A 22,964-nucleotide genomic window follows, 5' to 3' on the forward strand; every position below is an offset into this window, starting at 1 on the left:
TGAGCTCCTTATTCATCTTTGCATTTCCAGAGCCATGCACGGTGCCTACTAGGTAGCCCATGCCCAATAATGTTCATTGAATGGACACAATGATCAACTACTGCGTCAGGGGATCCCTGGGCACCAGATATAGAGATGAGTAAAACATGGACCCTTCCCTGGAGGAGTTCAGAGTCTGATAAATACAGTAATGATTGGAGCCCAATGTTACAAGAGGGCTTCCCTCTCAGTTGGTAAAGAATCTGCCTGCAATGCAGGAGACCCCAGTTCAATTCCTGGGTTGGGAGGATCCCCTGGAGAAGGGATAGGCTACCCACTCCAGTATTCTTGGGCTTCCCTTGTGGCTGGTAAAGAATCTGCCTGCAATGTAGGAGACCTGGGTTTGATCCCTGGATTGAGAAGATCCCCTGGAGAAGGGAATGGATACCCACTCCAGTATTCTGGCCTGGAGAATTCCATGGACAGTCCATGGGGTCACACAGAGTTGGACAAAACTGAAGTGACCTAGCAGCAGCAATATTACAAGAACTATACTGTCTATAACAGGGGATTTAGGGAACACAGAAGAGGAGGAAAGTGCCTGGCTAGGGAGTGAGGTTAAGTCTTCCAGAGGGAGTAATTTATAGGCTTAACCTTAAAATAATGAAAGATTTTTGCCAGGCATACAGGGGGAAAACGTACAAAGGCATGACAGAGATTCAGCACTGGGGGAAGCACAAGAAGTATTGAAACCCTGTGCCAAAATTTAGAATGAAAAACAGGTTGCAGATTTCTGATGAAAGAGTAAGGTTGTTGCTCTCTTGGGGATGTTTTAAGACTTTATTATTCTGACTATTTTGTTCTTAATCAGTCAGATGGATTTCATCACAAGGCAATAAAAATGTGACAGCCTCCTTGGTGAAATAAATAATAACTTATTTATAGTTTCTGGTCTGCCTCCTTCCCAAAATGGCTTGATTTGACTTGTCATAACAGACACAGCCACAATAAGATGTTCATACAGAAACAAAGAAACAAAATTATGAAGACTTCCCTGGTGGTGCAGTGGCTAAGACTCAGCACTCCCGATGCAGTGAGGAATGCAGGGGGCCCAGGTTCAATTCCTGATGGAAGAATAGATCCCACATGTTGCAACTTAGAGTTCACATGCGGCAACTAAAAAAAAAAGAAAGATTCCATAAGCCACAATGAAGATGGAAGATCCCGTGTGCCACAGCTAAGAACTGGTGCAGCCAAATAAGTAAATAATATTTTTCTAAAAGAAACAAAACTGTAGATGGGAAGAGCATTAATACAGTTTCCTAAGGTCTTTTTTCTTCATTTGCTCACTCGGTGTTCAGGATAATCTTCTGAGGATGGGCGGCAGTTTCCATGTGACTTAGAGACCAGCGTGTACATCTACTCTCTACAGGACATGCTTGTGGGTTCCATAGACACATGGATGTTTTCTTCATTTTCCAATTAATGCCACAGATATTTCCCAGGCTTCTGATTTCTAGCTGGTCAATGAAAATACTCTTTACTTTTCCGACCTTCAGATTCATTGTCTGAATTTCTTCATCCAAGCTACTTTCAGATTCTCTTGCCCTTTTAAAGTTTATCTCCTTTTTTACTTAATTACTCCATGCCTAACACTTAGATAAGCACAGGAAAAAGAAGTCCCCCATGATATTATCACAAAGGCTAATCACGTTCATTCCTTTTTCATTAAAAAAATTTTTTTGACATTATTTCAGGCTTTCAAAAAAGTTTTCAAGAATGGGACAAAAAATTCCTAAACACCTTTCACCCAGATTCATCTCTTAACATTCTACCACATTTTTTTCCCCCTCTCTCTCCTCCCTCTCTCTTTCTCTAATTTTTCCCCTGAATCTGTTAAAGAAAATGTTGCTGACTTCATGCATTGCATCCTTATGTAAGCTGAAACACTTCAGTGTATATTTCCTAAAAGCAAAGAATTCTCTTACATAGCTATATCATTATTTTTTATGTGTGCCCTTCTAGACTTTTTTCTATGCTCATATTTATGTAGTTATATTTAAATTAATACACTGGTTTATTTTGTTTCTATTTATTAATTATAGCTTACTTCTTTGGAGGGATTAGCAATGAAGACTTAGATAATCTCATTATTTACAGATAATCTATTATCTACAGATAATTCTACACAAGGTTCCTACGGCAGACTCTGTCTCTAGATACAGCGGGTGTCTGGGGGGCACAGTGTTCATCAAATCACTGTGCTTCAGAGAAGGGACTGCTCTGGTCCTCTTGCATGTCTAGTCATGAGCCAGTGGAAACCACTGAGTACATGGGGAAGAGACGGGGTGCTGGAAAGGCTCGAGGCATTTTAGTCTTTATTCCATAGCCAATAGAGATTCAGCGGAAGCTTGACAGCAGAAGAGTAAGCCAACAAGAGCTGTGCTTTTTGGAGCCTCACTTGACAGCGTCTGCAGGAGGGAGTGAAGGAGACAGAAATCAGAACATGAGTCCTTCAGTCCCTTGGGTAAAATGGTCCCTAGTTTCAAGGGCAAATGAGCCTTCCCCGAATGATGCGTTCTTTTCTTTTGCATGTCTTTCAGAACTGGTTAAAGTCCTACGGCTATCTGCTGCCCTATGACTCACAGTCATCTGCGTTGCACTCAGGGAAGGCCTTAGAGTCAGCAGTCGCCACAATGCAGCAGTTTTACGGGATCCCTGTCACCGGTGTGTTGGATCAGACAACAATCGAGTAAGATTTGCACAGGACATTGTGCCTTTGAACTTTCCAGAGTTACATTTGGGTTCACACTTGTCGTGGCCTCATCTGTATACCCTACCCATTCTGCCTTCCCATCTTCCACTCCTGAGTGTCAGCTGGGAGGGAGTAGCCCAAGGTGCCCTCTCATACGTGAGCTGGGGGTGTGTTCTGCCGCAAACTGGCTGTGTGACCTTGGACAAGACTCTTGACCTTTCTGGGCCTCAGTTTCCTTATCAGCACAGTAAAGGGTTTGGTTATAGGTGGCCTTAAATCTCCTCTGATTCTAATAACTTGTGGGTCTGTGAGTCACCCTTCTGGCATCCCTGAGATGTAGGCATCTCACTAGATACAGGAAATTCTAGAGTAACGATGGCAAGTCTTGTTCCACTTTTCCCATTTATTAAACATTTGCTGAATGTCTGCATGAGCTGGGCAGTGGGCTTGGTCCTTTCATCCCTGTGCTCCCCATTTAGTGAAAAACACCATCAGCTAGCTCTGCTGGTCTAGAACGCAGAAGGAAACACCGAATCTCAGGGAGATACTTAGGAGGCAATGACAAGTAGGCCAAACCACACAGATGGTGTTATACTCAGGGAGAAGATAAAGAGGAGGGAGAGAAGAGTGACGAGGGTGGAGCCCCCAGGAGAAGGAGCCACTTGAGAAGGGGAAGAAGCCCGGCAGGGATGCCATGGTCATTGTGAGGGGCAGGGGGGATGGTCAGCAGGGTCAGCTGCCGCAGTGGTCAAACAGGAGGCTGAAAGGTGTCTGCTGAGTTTAGTAACAGAGAGGGCGTTGAAACCTCCGTGGCATGATGGCAGCAAAGTCATGTGATACAGAGAAGGAGAGGTGAGGAGCGGCGATGGCAAACATAGGAGCAACTTTCAAGAAGCTGAGCAATGGGAGTTTCCTGTTGATCCAGTGGTTAGGATTCCAGGCTTTCACTGCCATGGCCTGGGTTCAATCCCTGGTCGGGAAACTGAGATCCCATAAGCCTGCCCACCCCCTCAAACAAAAAAAATGCTGAAAGTGAAGGAAAGGAGGAAGAGATGTGGCTAGAGAGGGATGAATGTGTATTTAAGATGGGAGAGAGTTGAGTTTTTTTGTCTCTAAGGAATAGCCATGAACGTTATTAAAGTTATTTAAGAAAAGCCGTTACTGACATGTTTACACTGCTGTGTTTAAAACGGATAACTAACGAGGACCTACTACATAGCCGAGGGAAATCTGCTCAGTGTAAATGTGGCAGCCTGGATGGGAGGGGAGTTTGAGGGGGAGAATGGATACGTGTATATGTACAGCTGAGTCCCTTCGCTGTTCACCTGAAACTGCCACGACATTGCTAATCGGCTGTACCCCATTACAAAATCAAAAGATATTTTTTAAAAAGACATAAAAAGGAAAAGAAAAGCCATTACTGCCAGGAAGCCTCGGTCAAGAGCTTGGAAAGAGTTTCCTCACGAGGGAGGGGGGGTGGGGGTAGGGGTCAGGGGAGGGAGGGGGGGTGGGGGTGGGGGGTCGGGGGAGGGAGGGGGGGGGGGGGGGGGGGTCGGGGGAGGGCGGTGGGGGGTACCCGAACTCAGGTGGAAGGACAGAGCAGGGCCTGGGGAGGATGCAGGCAAGTAGGCGGCTGGCAGAGAACAGGAAATCCAGCCAGTGGTGGATCCAGGATCAATCCACCCCTTGGCTGAGTCACTCTTTGAGGTAATCATCTCTCTGGGTCTCAGCTTGCTCATTTACTGAAAGGGTTGGGGGAGAGAGGGGAGAGGATGGAGGGGAAATGTTGGATTTTGACTCTCAGATTCTAGATTCCATTATTCTAAGCCTCAAGCTTTCAAATAAAATTTGGTGAGTCTGGGGTTTTATGATCCCATAGTCCCATACGAGCATTCCTGTGCCTCAGATCCTCTGACTGTGAGGTTGTAAACCCCTGAGACAATACACTTGACGGCTCCTGTGATGCTGTGAGTAAGTGGAAGCCGTGGGCCTGCGGCCTTTCCAAGCCGAGGTTATTTTGAGGCCTTTGCGCAGGCCTCATGGCAGCGCCTCCTGTGGCTGCAGCACTGGTGGCTCTGCTGAGGCACCACCTGGCCCTGGGTTTCGCTCTGTTCCAGAAGCCCCAGGCCCGCTGGACCGGGTTCAGGGAGTGGCAGGTGGCAGCAAGAGGAGGAGGCGGAGGGAGGGGGCTGGCGTTTCCCACTTGCCGCTCTGCTCTGCACCCCCTCTTTGTAGGAAGGAGGGCAGGGTTGGGGACGCTGTTTTGGAGGCAAGGGAAGGGAGAAGGTGCTCACACTTAATCCCAGACCTGAGTGGGGAGCGTGTTTGCAGGGAGAACTTGGAGACCTTCGTTTCAGCTCCAGTTCTGTGACCTCGGGTGTTGCTGCCTCCCTGCCCCACCCCGGGGCTCTTCCAGGTCTAGCTCCACTTTGCTGTAGCAAAGGTGCCTCCTGGGTCTCTTCCTAGGGACTGTCGGTGAAAGGAAGCTAGATCAGCCCCCTCAGAGGATTATTTTTGAGTGTCTGCCTTGGGAAATGTCATACATTATTCACTGCTTCATTCGTTCAACAAACATAGCTCCTCTAGCCCAGCCTAGTGCTAAGCAGAGGGAAAAAGAAAAGAAAAACCCCGACTTTTGTTTGTTCGGGTACATAGTTGATAGTTCATTCATTCATTCAACAGAGTCCCAGCCCTGCCTCACCCTCTGTCCTATTTTGCAAGTTACTGGCGTTATCTCTGTCTCTTCCCTGGTCTGTAAAATCGGGGTCCATCATTTCTGATTACTTCACAGAGTTGCTTTGAGAACCAAATTTGTTTTTTTTATTTTATTTTAACATATATTTATTTGGTTGCGAGGGCCCTGGTTGCAACACGAAGGATCTTTCGTTGGGGTGAGGGGAGATTCTCAGTTGCAGCATGTGGGATCTAGTTCCCTAACCAGGGAACAAAACCAGGCCACCTGCCTTGGGAGCCCAGAGACTTAGCCACTGGACCACCAGGGAGCCCCTCAAATTAATTTTTTTAAAAAGGAGAATGAACACTGAAAATTATACACAGTTATATCAATGCCTGTTACCGTCACTATTTAGTCTTTTATTATTAATTTCTGAGTGTGGGCATTCTAGGTGAGGTCGATACAAAATGAGTGGGACCTGGTTAAGTCCCTCAAGGGGCTTTTAATATTTGGTTAAAATAGTCTCTGTCTCCTTTCCTCTCTATTGCCAAAGGCAACTGCTTTCAACCACTGGAAATGAGGTCAGACAGTTTTCCCCCCGCAGCGATCTCAATCTCTAGTTCAATGAGCTGGTCATTAGGGCGACAAAGGGACATGAGATGCAAGGGTGACCCTTCCAATCAGCCATGATCTTTTAAATCTCCTGCCCGGGCCCCTAGTTCACATCTCCAAAGAAGTCCCAGGCTCACTGTTCCCCAGTGCAACTTAACTGATAACAAATCGTCATCAGGATTTACTTAGCTCCTAGCACAAGGCTAGCTTCTAAGGACAGGATGATGAATATGACTCATTCCTGTCCTCAGAAAATTTACTATTTATTTGAGGCAATAAACTAATAGATTTCAAATCACAGTACAACATAGTTAAGTGCTGTGGATAACTACACTCTAAGCTCTATGGCTGTTCAGCCACTTTTTGAATATCTGGAGTGATATAAAATTTACTGTTTTCCAAGCTGTGCCTTTTTGCCTTGGGCTAGTTCTCATTCATTCATTCAGCCATCACCCTTGAACACCTCCCAAGTCAGGCACTGTGATGGCACTGGGAATACAGGCAAGGTTCCCGCCCTCATGGACCTTAGAATCAGGTAAGAGAGACAAACGATAAACAACAAGCTAATATAAGATGTCATTTCAGGCAGTGATAAAGGACATGAAGCAAAATCAAGCAGAATAAACAGTTAGAGGTGGGATAGTGGGGGGAGGCTATTATTTTAGATAAGGTGGCAGGGAAGCCCTCTTGGAAGGGGTGACGTTTGAGTGGAGACCTTCATAAAGTAAGGGAACAAACCTTCCCTTACTTTATAGGAAGAGCATGGCAAGCAGAGGACACAGCAAATGCAAACACCCTGAACTGGAATGACCTTAGGATGTTCAAGGCACAGCAGGGAGGCCACTGGAGCTGGAGCAGGTGGATGCGAGGAAGGGGATACAGGTGCCTGGTAGAGGGGGTGATCACAGATCATGTAGGGGCCGTGGGCCAAGGCGAGGAGTTTGTTTTGATTGTTTTAAAATATGTAATTACTTGACTGCTCTGAGTCCTAGTCGCGGCACTCGGGATCTTTAATCTCCACTGCGGCATGCAGGATCTTTACTTGCTACACGTGAACTTTTGTAGTATGTGGGATCTAGTTCCCAGACCAGGAACCAAACCTGGGAGCGTGGAGTCTTAACCACTGGACCACCTGGGAAGTCCCAAGGTGAGGAATTTGGATTTTATTCCAGGTGATCGGGAGTTTTAAAGCAAAGAGTGATGTGATCTGATTTCACATACAGAGTATGTCCACAGGCACTCCCTCCTTGAAGGCTCTGCACAAGCTAAGACCAGGGAGAACTGTAATTCCCGTATTGCCAATGAGGAGACTGAGGCTCCCATTGATTCAGTCACTGGCCTGGACTCATGCGATTAGTGGCAGAGTTGGAACTAGCAAGCCCGTGTCTTCTGACTCCGAGTCTATCATGCAGCAGTGCTTCTTCGTATTCAGTTAAGAATGAATGAACAGACGAACAATCGATGGTGTTCCTGTTGGGGACCCCATCAGAGCCAGGGGCCCAGAGTTTAGGTTGAATGTAAAACGCTGCCATTCAGCTTGGGACCAGGGACGCTGCAGTGCCTTCCTAGAGTGTCCAGTGACCACAGTGTCTATGTGGATGTGTGCCCTCTCTCTGCCCAGGTGGATGAAGAAACCCCGGTGTGGTGTTCCAGATCACCCGCACTTGAGCCGAAGGCGGAGACACAAGCGCTATGCCCTGACGGGACAGAAATGGAGGCAGAAACACATCACCTACAGGTGCCTCGCCGCCCCCTCCTCCTCCCTGGCTTCGGCTCCACCCTCACGCGGTCATTTCCCGGCCTGAGTTTCTGAAGTTCACACTGTAGGTGGGTCTGTGATCAGGGCCTGGCTCCGAGAGCCTATGACTTTGTCCTTCTTGTAGCATCCAGTGATTGCTGGGTCTCCAACTTCAGGTTTGTTTGGTCCTTTAGAGGCTCATGAATTATGTTCTGTTTAGATTCCTAGCATTTTCAGTTACGGAAAGTGGGGTATGACTTGTCTGATAACTTTCACCTGGGCTAAAGAACCATGGCTGAACTCATCCTCCCTACCACCGCTTGCCAAACCCCACTCCCTCTCATCTGGATCCCTTTCCCACTTGGCCTGATTGATGGACTTCAGCTGAGATTCCCAGCACAGAGTTCCAGTTGTTTCTTAAGGACTATAAAGAGCTGGGGGGTGAACTGCAACAGTGTTATCCCTTGACTCTCTGGGGAAACCACGGGCAAAGCAGGAGCAGGCTCCAAGTCAGACCAGTGACCACAGGCAGGGATGCTGGAACCCATCACAGGAGATTCAGACATCTGGATTCAGATGGGGTGGATCCAGGGCCAGGCACAGTACAGGCTTGGCTGGGCCCTGGATGGCACCTCTCAAGTCTCTGATTCCATCTCAGGTGGATCCCCTGGTTCAGGAGTAGGCTCTAAGACAGAGATCTTCCGAGTTGAGCTAAGGGCTCTCCTGGGGCTTCTCTAGTGGCTCAGAGAGTAAAAAACTGCCGGCACTGCAGGAGACCCAGGTTCGATCCTGGGGTCAGGAGGATCCCCTGGAGAAGGGGATGGCTACCCACTCCAGTACCCTTTCCTGGAGAATTCCATGGACAGAGGAGCCTGGTGGGCTACAGTCCATAGCATTGCAAAGAGTCGGACATGACTGAGTGACTACCACTTACTAACTTACTAAGGGCTCTCCTGTTCACAAGCGGTAGAGGCCAGAACAGAATCTTTTCAGAAATCTGACAAGAGAAGGAAACTTAAGAAGAATCTGGGTTAGAAACCTCTTAGAGTCCTCCAGAAGAGGTAGAGTAGATTAAGAGAAAGAACTGCCTCTTAGCTGAACTCTGACCTTAACATATCCTGCAACCTCTCTGGGCTTCAGTTTCCTTATCTGTAGAATGAGTGAATAGTCCTTGCCCCAGGTGTTCATGGGACAGCGCAGCCAGAAGTGGTGATGCTCCATCACGGAGAACCATGCAATATGGATACAGTAATCTTACACAACTGATTCAATCAGATGCCACCCTGTGCTAGCTTCTAGGTAGACAAATAGTAGTAGTTGGGGCCAAAGACTTAAAAATTATTTTTAATTGCAGTATAATTGGTTTACAATGTTGTATTAGTTTCTGCTGTACAACAACGTGAATCAGCTGTATGTATACATATCTGGGCTTCCCAGGTGGCTCACTGGGTAAAGAATCGCCTGCAATGCAGGAGACATAGACAGAAACGGTTTCAATCCCCGGGTCGAGAAGAAAGCATGGCAACCCACTCCAGTATTCTTGCTTGGAGAATCCCATGGACAGAGGAGCCTGGCAGACTACAGACCATAGGGTCACAAAGAGTCGGATACAGCTGAAACAACTTGAGCACACACACATATCCCCTCCCTCTTGAGCCTCCCTCATCACACCCTTCTAGGTCAACACAGAGCCCCGAACTGAGCTGCTGCTGCTATATAGAGGCTTCAGCTATGGCAGTGTATGTACATCAATGCTATTCTCTCAATTTGCCCCACCCTCTCCTTCCCTCACCCCCTTTCAAAGCAAGGGATGTTCCACTAAACTCTCTACAGTGTAAGAGTTTTTATAACATTTATAAATGTACATATTTTCTGTATTAGGAGAAAAACTTAAAAATTAGAAAATGCCATGCACCAACTTGATTTTTTTCTACAAATTCAACATTACCTTTTTCAGAGATCAAATACAAAAGCACCAAGTAAAAGGCAGGGTGAGGACCCAGAGCCTTGTCTAACCGGCCTCTTCCTCAATCCCTGGGCTAGCTCAGCAGAATTCTAGGCCCACACAGCTTCTCATGTTCCTTTTAGCTCTGCTAGTCTCTAATTCCCTGTCTGTTCCTCCCTGTGGTTTCTCCCCTCTCTCACCAGCATTCACAACTACACCCCAAAGGTGGGTGAGCTAGACACTCGGAAAGCTATTCGCCAGGCTTTCGATGTGTGGCAGAAGGTGACCCCGCTGACCTTTGAAGAGGTGCCATACCACGAGATCAAAAGTGACCGGAAGGAGGCGGACATCATGATCTTCTTTGCCTCTGGTTTCCATGGCGACAGCTCCCCATTTGATGGAGAAGGGGGATTCCTGGCTCATGCCTATTTCCCTGGTCCAGGGATTGGTGGAGACACTCACTTCGACTCAGACGAGCCGTGGACATTAGGAAATGCCAACCATGATGGTAAGGCCGTGAGGGGACAGGGGATTGCTTGGCTGTCAGGAAAAGAAGCCCTAAGGAGGAGCTTGGAGGATTCCATAGCTGAGTTTCCTGGTTTCCAGAGATTCTTGTCAAACAGCTGAGAACCTAAGAGGGTGGGAACTGTGGTCAACACTTGATCCATTGGAGCAGGGAGACGAGTCAGATCACTTGGTTCATGGTCTAATTGAATGGAGTCAGGAGGAAGTTTAGGCCATGACTAAGAAGATGAAGGAATGGATCAGAGGCTGGAGGAAAAGGTTAAATGGGGATTAAAGCTGAAAGTGGTAGGCTCTGGCCTGACTGATGAAGGCTTCAAAGGCCACGCTGTGGGAAGACATGACTGAGTCACCCTTACGTCGACCTCACAGGTGAATAACAGGCCCTGTAATTACTCCAGCATCTTCTGTGTAGGAGTAATAACGAGACTCCTCAGGTTGCAAGAGTTCCTCATCAGTATTTACTTGTAAGTCACTTGCTTGGTAAGTAGGCAAGTGTACATCATTATGCCTATTTTAAAGATGAGTTTGAGGCTCATATGGCATAGCTAGTAGGTGGCATTGCAGGGGCTCAACTAAAGCTCAACCACCTGGCCATGTGACCTGAGCGAACTGTTCATCCTGTCTCCTCATCTGTCAGATGAGAGGCTGGAGTAGGTGACCTCTTCTGACTCTAATAGAACATGACGCATGTTTCTGAACATTTAAAAAAGACACTGCCAAGGAGACTTCCCTGGCAGTCTAGTGGTTAACAGGGGTACAGGTTCGATCCCTGGTTGGGGAATCGGGATCCCACATGCCACACGGCATGGCCAATTAAATAAATAAATACAAGTTTTTTTTAATGTAAATAATAAAAATATTAAAAAGACACAGTCTCTGCCCTCTAGAAGTCCAGAGTCGAGTGGGATAGACAGATGTGTACAGAAGTCACCCTGTCACAAAGCAGACTATACTGAAGGATGTAGCAGTACCAAGAAAACCAGTAGGGATCTAGAGGGAAGAGGGACAGAGGATTTGATTTGATTCTATTTTAGATTATAATGGGTTAGAATCAGGATGTTAATATTCTAAGGTCTAGTCAAATATTTTCCACATACTATATAATACGTATATGTTATTATTATTATCCCCATTTTACAGATAGGTAAACTGAGGTGTAGAGAAACAGTAAGTAACCTGGTAAGGTCCCTACTAAGGGCCTACAGTTGCTGAATGGGGAAATAAGGCTTCAAACCGGGTGTGTTGACTCCAGAGCACATACTTTTAGCCATCCTGCTGTTTCCATGCCTCTCCCACTGTAGGGCACACCAGAATCACCTAGAAATTTTTTTTTATTAATTCCTGACCTCTTGCTATTCTGGTTCTCTGGTTCTGGGGTCAGGAATTTGCATGTGAGAATTTGCACGTGGTCTCATAAATTCCCCAAGGGCTTCTGAGGTAGGCGTTCAAGGAACACTGTCTTAATCTGCAGTTTCCCTAACTTGCCTGATCATAAGAATCAACTGGGGGTTCTTATTATTAATGTGGATTCCCAGGCCCTTTCCCTGGAGATTCCAATTCTTAAATTTGGGAATCCTTAGTGATTTCTTTGTCCTTGGCAATGCTTCAGGCTGAGAGCAGCCTTTAAACACACGTTTCCTCAGAGGCTGTGTCTGCTGCAGACCACCTCCTTGAAAGCTTTTCATATCATTGCATAGATCAGGGACCCGGACTCGGCCTGCCTGTCGGAGGGTGATCCAGGGGATGGCCTGGCCGATGCTATGAAGCTGCTCATTCCTCCCTGTCCCCTCCCCTCTTGTTTGGCCCTCCTTCCCATCCAGCTCCACTTCCTCTGCCCAGGCGTTCCTTCCCTTGTGTTCTCAATGTGTTTCCCGGCTTTCCAAACACCTATTCTTTATCTCGTTCTTATTCTTGGATAAGTGTCAACCAGTTAGCGGTCTGCGCTCGCTGATAAAGTATAAAGAGAGGAGAACTAACATTTTTGAGCCCCCATTATGTGCCAGGCACTGCTAGCTGATAACGGTCAGGGCCCTGAGAGAGATAAATGAATGATTAAAGACACTCTTCCTCTGCCCTGCCCTTCCCAGCTCTGGGTGTACACTTCTACAATGCTCCTTGCTGGTGGAGACCTTGGGCCAGTCCCCAAATCCAGAGAACTTCTGGGGGTGTATGTGGGGAGGATTGGATGGCCACCATCCTGACACCCTCTTGTCGGTCCCACCCCATCGTGAACGACGATCAACAATTCAGATAGAAATTCCAAAACAGCTCATGTCTTCTTTGGATGGGAGTCAGGACTCTGCTCTGGAAAACCAGGCATGAATTATCCAGAGGCAGTTCATGACCCCAGTAATAGACTGCTAGAAACCAGAGTGCAGCCGTTGCCTAAGGACAGCCTTTGGAAGGAGACGGAAGGAACCAAGATTGATTGAGCACCTGTGTGTTATCTCGTTTAATTTCTGCGTAAATTCAATGAGGGCACTGAGGGCAGCTTCCTGGGAACTTTTTGTTTGGTGGCTTTCTTCTCTATTCTAAATTTCCATTAGGAAAAATTTCACGCTCACAAAGTAGGAAGAATGATAATAGGAGCCCCCAGGCACCAATCAGCCTAATCCGGCAATTATCAACATTACATCTGTACGGGTTCATCTACCTTCCCCCTACCTTGATTTTTTTAAATATATATTTTAAAGAAAAATTTAAATACAATGTCATCGTATCTGTAAATACGCTAGTACTGGACTGGCCAAAAATTTCATGTTTTTCTGTAAGATGTTATGGAAAACCCCATGTGAACTTTTTAGTCAACCCAATACATACCTCTAACAGATTTTTTTTTTTCTTCTTGCTAAAAGACATTTCTTTCTACAGTAGGTCCTTGTTGATTACCTGTTTTAAATATAACACCATGTACATGTCAATCCCAAACTTCCAGTCTATCCCTCTCTCCCACCCTACCCCACTGGCAACCATAAGTTCATACTCTAAGTTCTAAAAGTTTAAAAAAAAAAAAAGTGAAAGTGTTAATCACTCCATCGTGTCCAACTCTGTGACCTCACAGACTATAGCCCACCAGGCTGCTCCGTCCATGGGATTTCCCAGGCAAGAATACTGGAGTGGGTTGCCATTCCCTTCTCCAGGGGATCTTCTCAACCCAGGATAGAACCTGGGTCTCCTGCATTGCTTACCATCTGAGCCACCAGGGGACCCCTTGAGTTCTAACAGATTATTTTTAACACAACCGCAAAATTATGATCAAACCCAACAACATTAATAATGATTTCTTAAAATCCGATACCCAATCTGTTCATTTTCCCAAATCACCTAAAAATGGCTTTTACAGTTGTTCACTTGCATCAGGATCCAAACACCATCCACACATCATTCGTGGTTGACACGTCTCTCAAGGTGCTTTCCATTTACAAGTCACCTCGCTTTTCTCATCCCTGTATCTGTTGAAGAAACTGGGTCATTTGTCCTAAGTATAGGCATTAGACTCAACTAGATTCGGGTTCACTTTTCTTATATATAATTGTTTCTTTTTTATTGGAGTATAGTTGATTTACACTGTCGTGTTAGATCCAAGTTTTCAGCAATGTGAACCAGTTATACGTATATTCACTTTGTTTTTAGATTCTTTTCCCATATAGGCCATTACAGAGAATTGAGTAGAGTTCCCTTTGCTATATGGTCCTTATTAGTTATCTATTTTATATATAGCAGTGTGTACATGTCAATCCCAGTCTCCCCACTCTTACCCCTTGGTAACTGTAAGTTTATTTTCTACATCTGTAACTATTTCTGTTTTGCAGATAAATTCATTTGTACCTATTTTTGAAGATTCTACATATAAGCAATATCATGATACTTGTCTTTCTCTGACTTAGGTGCACTCTTACCATCTCTCTCTTCCCTGTCTGTCCTGAATATCAATAATCAGATGTTTTCTTAAAAAACACACACACACACACACACACCCTGCCTGCCAATACAACAGAGGTGGTTTCGATTCCTGGGTTGGGAAGATCCCCTGAAGGAGGGCAGGGCAACCCACTCCAGTATTCTTGCCTGGAGAGTCCCATGGACAGAGGAGCCTGGTGGGCTACAGTCCATGGGGTCACACAGATTTAGACACGACGGAAGTGACTTAGCAGGTACACACAATAATTAGATCAACAAGCCTGGCTGGATTGACTCTTCTGGAGAGAATGCTCCCCAGGTGGCACTGGTCCTCCCTGTTGCATCACATTTGGGAAGCTCGTGTGCTGCAGGCTGTCCCGCTCCTAGTGATGTGAAGGTTGAATGGTTGGTACAGGTGGGTCAGCCTGACCCAACCATTATAAAATTCACCCAGGGGACTTTATTTTAAAAAAGGATGCCTAAGCCCTAACTGCTCAGTTGTGTCTGACTCTTTGCCACCCCTTGGAATTCTCCAGGCCAGAATACTGGAGTGGGTAGCCTTTCCCTTCTCCAGGGGATCTTTCCAACCCAGGGATTGAACCAGCATCTCCCACATTGCAGGCAGATTCTTTACCAGCTGAGCTTGCTCCTTGGAAGAAAAGTTATGACCAACCTAGACAGCATATTTAAAAGCAGAGACATTACTTTGCCAACAAAGGTCGGTCTAGTCAAAGCTATGGTTTTTCCAGTAGTCATGGATGGATGTGAGAGTTGAACCATAAAAAAAGCTGAGCGTTGAAGAATTGATGCTTTTGAACTGTGGTATTGGAGAAGACTCTTGAGAGTCCCTTGGACAGGAAGGAGATCCAACCAGTCCATCCTAAAGGAAATCAGTCCTGAGTATTCATTGGAAGGACTGATGCTGAAGCTGAAACTCCAACACTTTAGCCACCTGATGCAAAGAACTGACTCACTGGAAAAGACTCTGATGCTGGGAATGACTGAAGGAGCAAGGAGAAGGGGACGACAGAGAATGAGATGGTTGGATGGCATCACCGACTCAATGGACATGAGCTTGAGTAAGCTCCGGGAGTTGGTGATGGACACAGAAGCCTTGCGTGCTGCAGTCCATGGAGTCGCAAAGAGTTGGACACAACTGAGCGACTGAAGTGACCTGAAGCCCTAACCACAAACTTCTTAAACAGAATGTCCTCCACCTGTGCATTTAGAAGGTGCTCCTGGAGAACCTCTCCTGGAATGTGTAGATGATTCTAATTCCCCACCTCTTTGGAGTCTGTGTGAAGGGCAATCTGGCCCACCACCCCTTTAAGCTAAGTTCGAGGAGTCTCCCAGGCACCCCATGTCTTCATCTCTTTCCAATGGATCAAGCAGTGAAGTGAGCAGAGGAGGCTGGGAGGGAGCCCAGCCCTGGGGAAGGTGACAAGACCGGAAGAGTCATAAGGCCAGCCCTTCGCAGCTACTGTAAGAGACTGCTCCTCACCCTGGGAACTAGACTGGCAGGGTGGTAAGGAAAGGATCATTCTGAGTGGTTAAGTTCACACAGGCAGTGGCAGAAGAATAGAGCAGAAAGCCAACAAACCAAAAATTCCCAGCAGGGGAACCTCCCTGGTGGTCAAGTGGCTAAGATTCCATGCTCCCAATGCAGGTTCAATCCCTGGTTGGAGATCTAGATCCCACGTGCCACAACTAAGCAACTAAGATCTGGCATAGCCAAACAAAATAAGCATATATTTAAAAAAATTCCCAGGAGGCTGCACTCACACCCTCACTGATTTTCTGTGGAAATTAAATGAGATAACACACAGGTGCTCAATCAATCTTGGTCCCTTTTGTCTCCTTCCAAAGGTTGTCCCCAGGCAATGGCTGCATTCCCGTTTCTAGCAGTCTATTGCTGGGGTTATGAGCTGCATCTGGAAAGTTTATGCTTGGTTTTCCAGAGCAAAGTTCTGACTCTTGTCCAAAGAAAACATGAGCTGTCTCACAACTAGGACTCTGAATTTTAACAGTCGCCCCAGTTGGTTCTGCTGCAGGTCGTCCAAAGACTGCAGCTGGGAAAATACTGACCATTCAGCATGGTTCTGTCCTGGCAGCTGTCACCTTACCTTTTCAAGAACAGAGCTTTCCCTAGAGGAGCTCACAGTCCTGGGGCAGAAGAGAGTGTGCTCCTGGGTGTGATGGAGGGTGGAAAGAGGTCAGGGCCATCAAGATGGTACGGGTAAACTGCTGGGAGAGGGTAGAGAAGGAAGCACTTGCTGCCAGTTGGGGAAATCAAGGAAGGTTTCCTGGAGGATGTGGTTGAACACTGAAGGAGTATGGTTGTTCCAGGTGGAGGGGACAGCACTGGCAAAAGAATAGAGGCAAAAGGAAATGCTGTCCCATTTTGGAGTTCTTCCCATGTGGTGATAGGGATAAAGAACCCATCTGCCAATACAAGAGGCATAAGAGATGCAGGTTCCATCTTTGGGTCGGGAAGCTCCCCCTGGAGAAGGGCACGGCAGGCAACCCACTCCAGTATTCTTGCCTGGAAAATCCCATGGACAGAGGAGCCTGGCAGGCTGTGGTCTATAGAGTCCCAAAGAGTAGGACACGACTGAAGCGACTTAGCACATACCATTTTGGGGGGGTGCAGGAGTCAGTGAGATGGGACTCACCAAAGCTGGAGGTGCTAAGAGAAGGGAAGGAAGCTGAGATCAGGTATACTGGAATGGCCGAGTAGACTGCTGGGTGCTTGCTAGGAGGCCCAAAGGACCTGAGCGCCCAGCTCAAGGGAACTCTCCCTGTTGAAGAGAGGTCACAGCTCAACGTGACCCTGATAATTAACCGCAATAGTTCTGTGCCTGGAGGTGGTGAGAGCACTTTGTGCATACCTGGCCACTTTAATCTTCACCCCATTTTTATGATGAAGGTACCACTAGTCCCCCTTGTTCTACAGATGAAGAGATTTAAAATGTCACACTGCTAGGACAGGGCAGAGCCAGGACTCCTGGCAGTCTGCCCCCCAGGGACACCACTTCTGACCACGCCACTTCTCTGCCTCTCACCCTCTTGGATGGTGAAGGCCCTAACTGCTTCCTGCTCATTAAGCACGGGGGTCTTCTCCATCCCTCTGCTTTTCCCCTCAAAAGCTCCAGGAGTTCTCCTGCCCCTCTTCTCTCTCCTTCCATCTCCCTGAGTGTCCCCCCAGCTGAACAGTTCTCTCAGGTTTCTGTGGAGTAGTATGCTGGCTCCCCAGCTCTCCTCGGCCATTTTGGTCCCTGGAGCAAATCCACAGGCCCCTTTCCTTCAAGACTTCCTCCTGTTCTCTGCCGAGACCCGGCACAGAGGCTCACAAGGTAATAGACACAGGACCAAGGGTTAGAGGCTGGCCAGGTGCTCAGGCTCTGCTCCCTGGTTGCTAGCTGAGGACACCCTCCCACCTCCCACCCGCCGAGGAAGAGCCCGGTCAAGAGACCGAGGCCCGAACAGCTTGTCCCAGGTCGTGGAACAGGCCAGGAGCAGAGCCAGGACTGGACCCCAGGAAGCAGAGCTGCCTCCCGCTGGCGCTAGCAGCCGCCTTTGTTTGGGATGGAGCTCAGAGATGAGCTCACCCTTCCCTGCTGCCAGAGGGGCCAGGACCTGAGGAAGCAACTGGGGGCGGCCTGGCCTCCTCATGCCAGCTTGCCCTGCCCCAGCAGAAGGCCAGCCCCAGGCTCTTGGCCAACCTTGCCCTGATCTCACCCATCCCCCTTCGCTGAAGGCAATGGTGGCATCAGCAGAGCGGGAGGCGGGCACGTGTGCCCCAGAGGGCTCTTCTTTCTCCCCAAGACCTTAGCCAGGAAGGCCAGTCGCAATCCCCGGCCTCCTCTGGCCCTCAGGGGGCCCTCAGCTGGGTGGCCGTAGGGCAAGTTGACCTCTGACACTGGGGCCGGAGTGGGTGCAAGGACTCCTGAGCACCTCCTGGGCTCCTAGCAGCCTCCCCTGCACTTCAAGGTGGCAGGAATGGGCTGTGACATGCCTTGAAGGTGAAAGGGTTAGTTGCTCAGCCGTGTCCACCCCTTTGCGACACCAGGCACTATAGCCCACCAGGCTCCTCTGTCCATGGGATCTCCCAGGCAAAAATACTGGAGTGGGTTGCCATTCCCTTCTCCAGGGGAATCTTCCAAACCCAGGGATCCAACCCATGTCTCCCACATTGCAGGCAGGTTCTTTACCATCTGTTAGGGCTGGACAGTAGAGGCAGGGCTCAAGGGACATTCAACTGCCAGAGGTCAACACCAGCAGGAGTCTGTAACCGGACATATATGAGTCAGGATTGTTGATATGCCAGCCTGCTCAACTTCCTGCCCCTTGGATTTCTTTCTCAAGGCCAGGGCAACTTCAGGCCCTGCCCAGTCCCAGGCTTGATCAAGACACTCGAGGAAGTTGACTTTAAAAGGATCTGGTTGCTGGAACCCCAATGGCTTCATGCTTCATTTCTGGACAGTGGGCTTGTTCCGGGGACCGAGCTTCTGTCTTTTGAATGGTGACAACTGCTGTCACCTGTCTTATCCTGTCCAATCCTCTCACAGCCCTCCGGGGTAGATATGATCTCCCCGTCGTCCAGATGAGGACACTGAGGTTCGGGAGGTAGACCTTCTGGGCAAGTTCACAAGGCTGTGGGGGGGCGGCCGGTCGAGCTGGAAATGAGCAAGCCCTGCCCTGTTCTGGGGCCCGGCTCACGACCAGTCTGCTGTCTCGCTGCCTCAGCTTCACACTGGGGATCGCACGTCCCACTTTCAGCGCCTGGACCTTGCTGTTTTCACGGGCATCTGAATCCCCGCGTTGATCTTGACCTTAGGACTGAGAGCGGCTGCGAGACCCAAGCCCCGCCTACCCCCCCGGGTCTCTGAAAATGACGGCCAGCCTGCCGCCCCCAGGACTCCCCTCTGCCCGTCCCGCTCCCTCCTCCTGGCACAGGCCCTTTCTTACTTCCAGACAGACCCCTCTGATCTCCCCGCCTCTGGTCTCATCACCCACTGATCCTTCCTCCCACTGCGGAGTGATTACATCATGCCACCACCCCCACTCCTGCTCAAACCCCCTGCGGACCAAGAAACCAATCCGAATTCCTGCGCAGGCATCACAAGCCCTGCCCGCCAGCCGGGCTGACCTCATCTCCCTCTGGCCCTCCCCTCCTGCTTTGTTCCGGAGCCAAGTGGAGTGAAACTGCTTGTCCCTGGACCTTGTTTACAGGCGTTCCCTCTGCCAGGAAGGCCCCCCCACCCCTCTTCCTCTCCTTCCCACTGAACCCATTCTCCGGACTAATTTGTTATCTTTATAGGCTTACCTGAAACTCCACCTCTGTGAAGCTCTCCCTTGAACGTCTTCTTTCCGTGTCAATAACTCCGCCCTCCTCCCCAGAACCCTCACCTGACCCCTGGAGACAGCTACTGAAGCACCTGGAACACGACTTTCATTATTTTCTTTGCTCTGGCCCTACCACTGCCACTGTATGGAAAGTTCTGGAAGGCAGGGACATGTCTTAACTTCTCTGTACGTCCCAGTGTCCGGCACAGGGCCTGAGACAAAGCTTATGCTGGGTGTTGCTGAAGTAATGGATTGACTGCCCCTGACACCTAAGTGGGCGCCCCGAGGACCTCCCCATCTCGCCCTCTGCAGGGAACGACCTCTTCCTGGTGGCTGTGCATGAGCTGGGCCACGCGCTGGGCCTCGAGCACTCCAACGACCCCAGTGCCATCATGGCGCCCTTCTACCAGTACATGGAGACGCGGAACTTCAAGCTGCCTCAGGACGACCTCCAGGGCGTCCAGAAGATCTACGGTGTGTGGAGGGGAGAGGGGCCGCGCTTCCCCCGAGGCTGGGCTGCCACTGCCTGGGCCGAGGGAGGGGTGGGGTTCGGGAGCACTGCGGTCTCGGACCACTGTCTGACTTCTACAGACCTGTGGTGTCTTTGCTTAACCAGAGAGGGCAAGGCTGCTCCTCACCTCCCTTCCTGAACACTTGGGAAACCTAGGGGAGGGCCCGAGCTGCCACTGGGAGGGACAGAAGTGACAAGTGGGCCGTGCATTCCCCCTCCTCCACTTACCTTCCCTCCACGCACCTCCCCTTACCTTCTGCAGTTCCCTCTCAAGGGGTCCCACCTCAAGCCGAGAGAGTCACACGTCCACCCAAGTAATGGCGGTACAACAGGATGAGTATTATCACCAGAGCTTTTTGCTTAAATGAGAAAAAAAGAAACTAGGCTGATACCTTGATGAGATTTGAGGGGCCTGCTACCATGCCCCCCCTGCATGCTGTGTTCACACTGGTGCCGAAGTTCTTGTGCTAGTCAAGGCGGTTGAGACGGGAAGACCCATTTATTAGGGCAGATGCATGTCCATAAAGCATGACCCCCACAGACCCCAGGAAGTGAAGCGTGGGAGGAGGGCTCCGTCTGGGGCCCTGAGAACCTGGCAGAGGAGGTGTCCTCACCCAAAGCCTGGAGGATGGATAGGATCTCCATAGGTGAAGCCACGGAGGACTGGACAGGTGGTGGGGACTGCCAGGTGTTTTGAAAGTAAAATGGACTGTATTTGCTGATAGAGTAGACATGGGGGTGTGGGGACGGATTATGCCAAGGTTTCTGGCGTTTGTAATCACAGAGCAATGGGATTGACTCCTATCACTCAGAGATCTGGGCTGGGATATTGATTTGGGATCTTTGGTGTTCAATATGGTAGCCACTAGGCACATGTGGCTATTTAAATTCATATTAATTAGAATTAAGTAAAATTGAAATTTCAGTTCCTCGGACACAACTGAAGTGACTTAGCAGCAGCAGCAGCAGCCACGCTAATACCTAGTCAGTCATTTCAAGCGCTCAACAGCCGTATGTGGCTAGAGGCTGCTCTACAAAGACAGTCCAGATACAGAATATTTATGTCATCACAGAGCATCCTATGGGACAGCTCTAACATCAGGAGTCTTTACAGCTGTGAACCTAGAAGAGATCACAGAGGGCAGTGATTCTCAACCTGACCTCCCATTGGAATCATCTTGGGACTTGAATTTTAAAAAATACTGTTACCCAGGCTTTGCCCCCAGAGATTGGATTTTAACTGGTCTGGGGTGCCTTCTGAACATCAGGGTTTTCAAAGTTTTCCAGGTAATCCTAATCCTTGCAACCCAAGTTGAGAAGCACCTAGGGACCAAAACAGAGAGATGAGAAGAGGGCCCAGGGCTGTGCTGACCCGTAGAGCAGAGTAGATGAGGAAAGGCTGCCAGGAAAGGAGGCGAAGCCGGAACAGTCCACGGAGGCAGAAGGAAAACCAAGAGAGTGCAGGGTTCTGGAAAAGAGAGAAGAGTGTTTTAAGGAAAGCGTTTCTATGATCTTGGTACTCAAAGTGTGGGCCTCAGACCAGCAACTTTGGCCTCACCTGAGAGCGTGAAGAAATGCAGAATGGCAGGCCCCCCACCCAGATTCTCTTGAACCCCAACCTGCATTTTTATCAAGACCCCTGGATGATTCATGTGGCCATCAAAGCTTAAGACAAGTAACTGTTGGATTTGGCAACATGGAGGTCATGGGTGATCTTGACAGGAGTTTCCACGGGTCACGGGGCAGAAGCCGTACTGGAGCAGAGTGAAGAAAGAGGGGAGCAGGCGGGGAGGGAAGGGGACACTGAGCCAAAGAAGGGACACCTACTCTCTCGTAAGAGGAGAGAAGAAAGAGGTCTCGGCTTTGGGGTGGGGGGGGGAAGATGAGCGTTCTCATTTAACGTTGTCATCTATTTTCTGAAAGATTGGGGCTGTAAACAGTGGGGAGGGGGAAAGGATAGGGGGCAGAAGTGTGACAGGCTTGTCTCACGCTGCCTGGCGACGCGGAGGCAACAGCAGTGGGGCGCGGGGAACGGCTGCCCCCACCCTAAGATGCAGCCCCTCTCTCCAGGACCCCCGGCCGAGCCCCTGGAGCCCACCAGGCCCCTCCCCACGCTGCCGGTGCGCAGGATCCACTCACCGTCCGAGAGGAAGCACGAGCGCCAGCCCAGGCCCCCTCGGCCACCCCTCGGGGACCGGCCAGCCGCACCGGGCGCCAAACCCAACATCTGTGATGGCAACTTCAACACGGTGGCCCTCTTCCGCGGCGAGATGTTTGTGTTTAAGGTAGGACCTTGGTGCTCCGCTCCCGCCCCTTCCCCCACCATGGGTGGGAGACAGCAGCTGCTCTGGGATTAGGCCTTCCGGGGGGGCCCAGATGGACGGGAGCAAGTCCAGCGGCCAGGACACGGCATCTCTTCCTGGCGCTGCTGGGTCACTGGACTGTTTTCAAGAGGGAAGGGGGAAGATGGGTGGGCCTGCCCCCTCCCAGGGGTCAACGCTGCGGGAAAAGTGCTGGAGTCTGGCCTCTGGTCTGTGACTCTGTCACGTCCATCGTCTGGATCTCAGTTTCTGCCCCTGAGAGCTGGGGGAGTCACTTGCTCTAACGAAGGGTGTGTGCAGATCCCACAAGTCGTGGCTGTGACAACACCAGCTTGGAGTAGGGGCTGGTGCAGCCATGGCTGAGTCTGTCTCTGGTCCTGGCAGGGCTGAGAGGATGGTTCTGAGGCGCCCCTGACAGAAAGCTGGCCAGGTTACGTCCCTTGTCCTGCTCGGGTCTCTCTAGCCTTGGGCTGACAGGGTGGCGGCCTGCTCCTGTGTTGCAGTTGGTTGTCAGGGAAGCCGACTCTGGGACAGTGTTTGGGATGCAGGATTTTTTTTTTTTTTAGGTTGTTTTGATATGGACCATTTAAAAGTCTTTGTTGGATTTGTTACAATATTGCTTCTGTTATATGTTTTGGCCTTTTGGCCCCGAGGCACA

At 49.3% G+C, this 22,964-nt stretch overlaps 1 protein-coding gene across 1 annotated transcript in view; it reads left to right on the forward strand.

Moving 5' to 3' along the window:
• The window catches only part of MMP24 (matrix metallopeptidase 24), a 53,741-nt gene that overhangs the window by 22,254 nt on the left and 8,523 nt on the right, over positions 1-22,964 (forward strand). Inside the window, exons 3-7 of the mRNA XM_027977120.2 lie at positions 2,583-2,731; positions 7,642-7,758; positions 9,907-10,211; positions 19,787-19,948; positions 22,056-22,270. Of these exons, the coding sequence (XP_027832921.2) occupies positions 2,583-2,731; positions 7,642-7,758; positions 9,907-10,211; positions 19,787-19,948; positions 22,056-22,270 (948 nt within the window). The remainder of the gene's footprint in view (positions 1-2,582; positions 2,732-7,641; positions 7,759-9,906; positions 10,212-19,786; positions 19,949-22,055; positions 22,271-22,964) is intronic.

This window comes from Ovis aries, chromosome 13 (assembly GCF_016772045.2).
Source record: "Ovis aries strain OAR_USU_Benz2616 breed Rambouillet chromosome 13, ARS-UI_Ramb_v3.0, whole genome shotgun sequence".
NCBI lineage: Eukaryota > Metazoa > Chordata > Mammalia > Artiodactyla > Bovidae > Ovis > Ovis aries.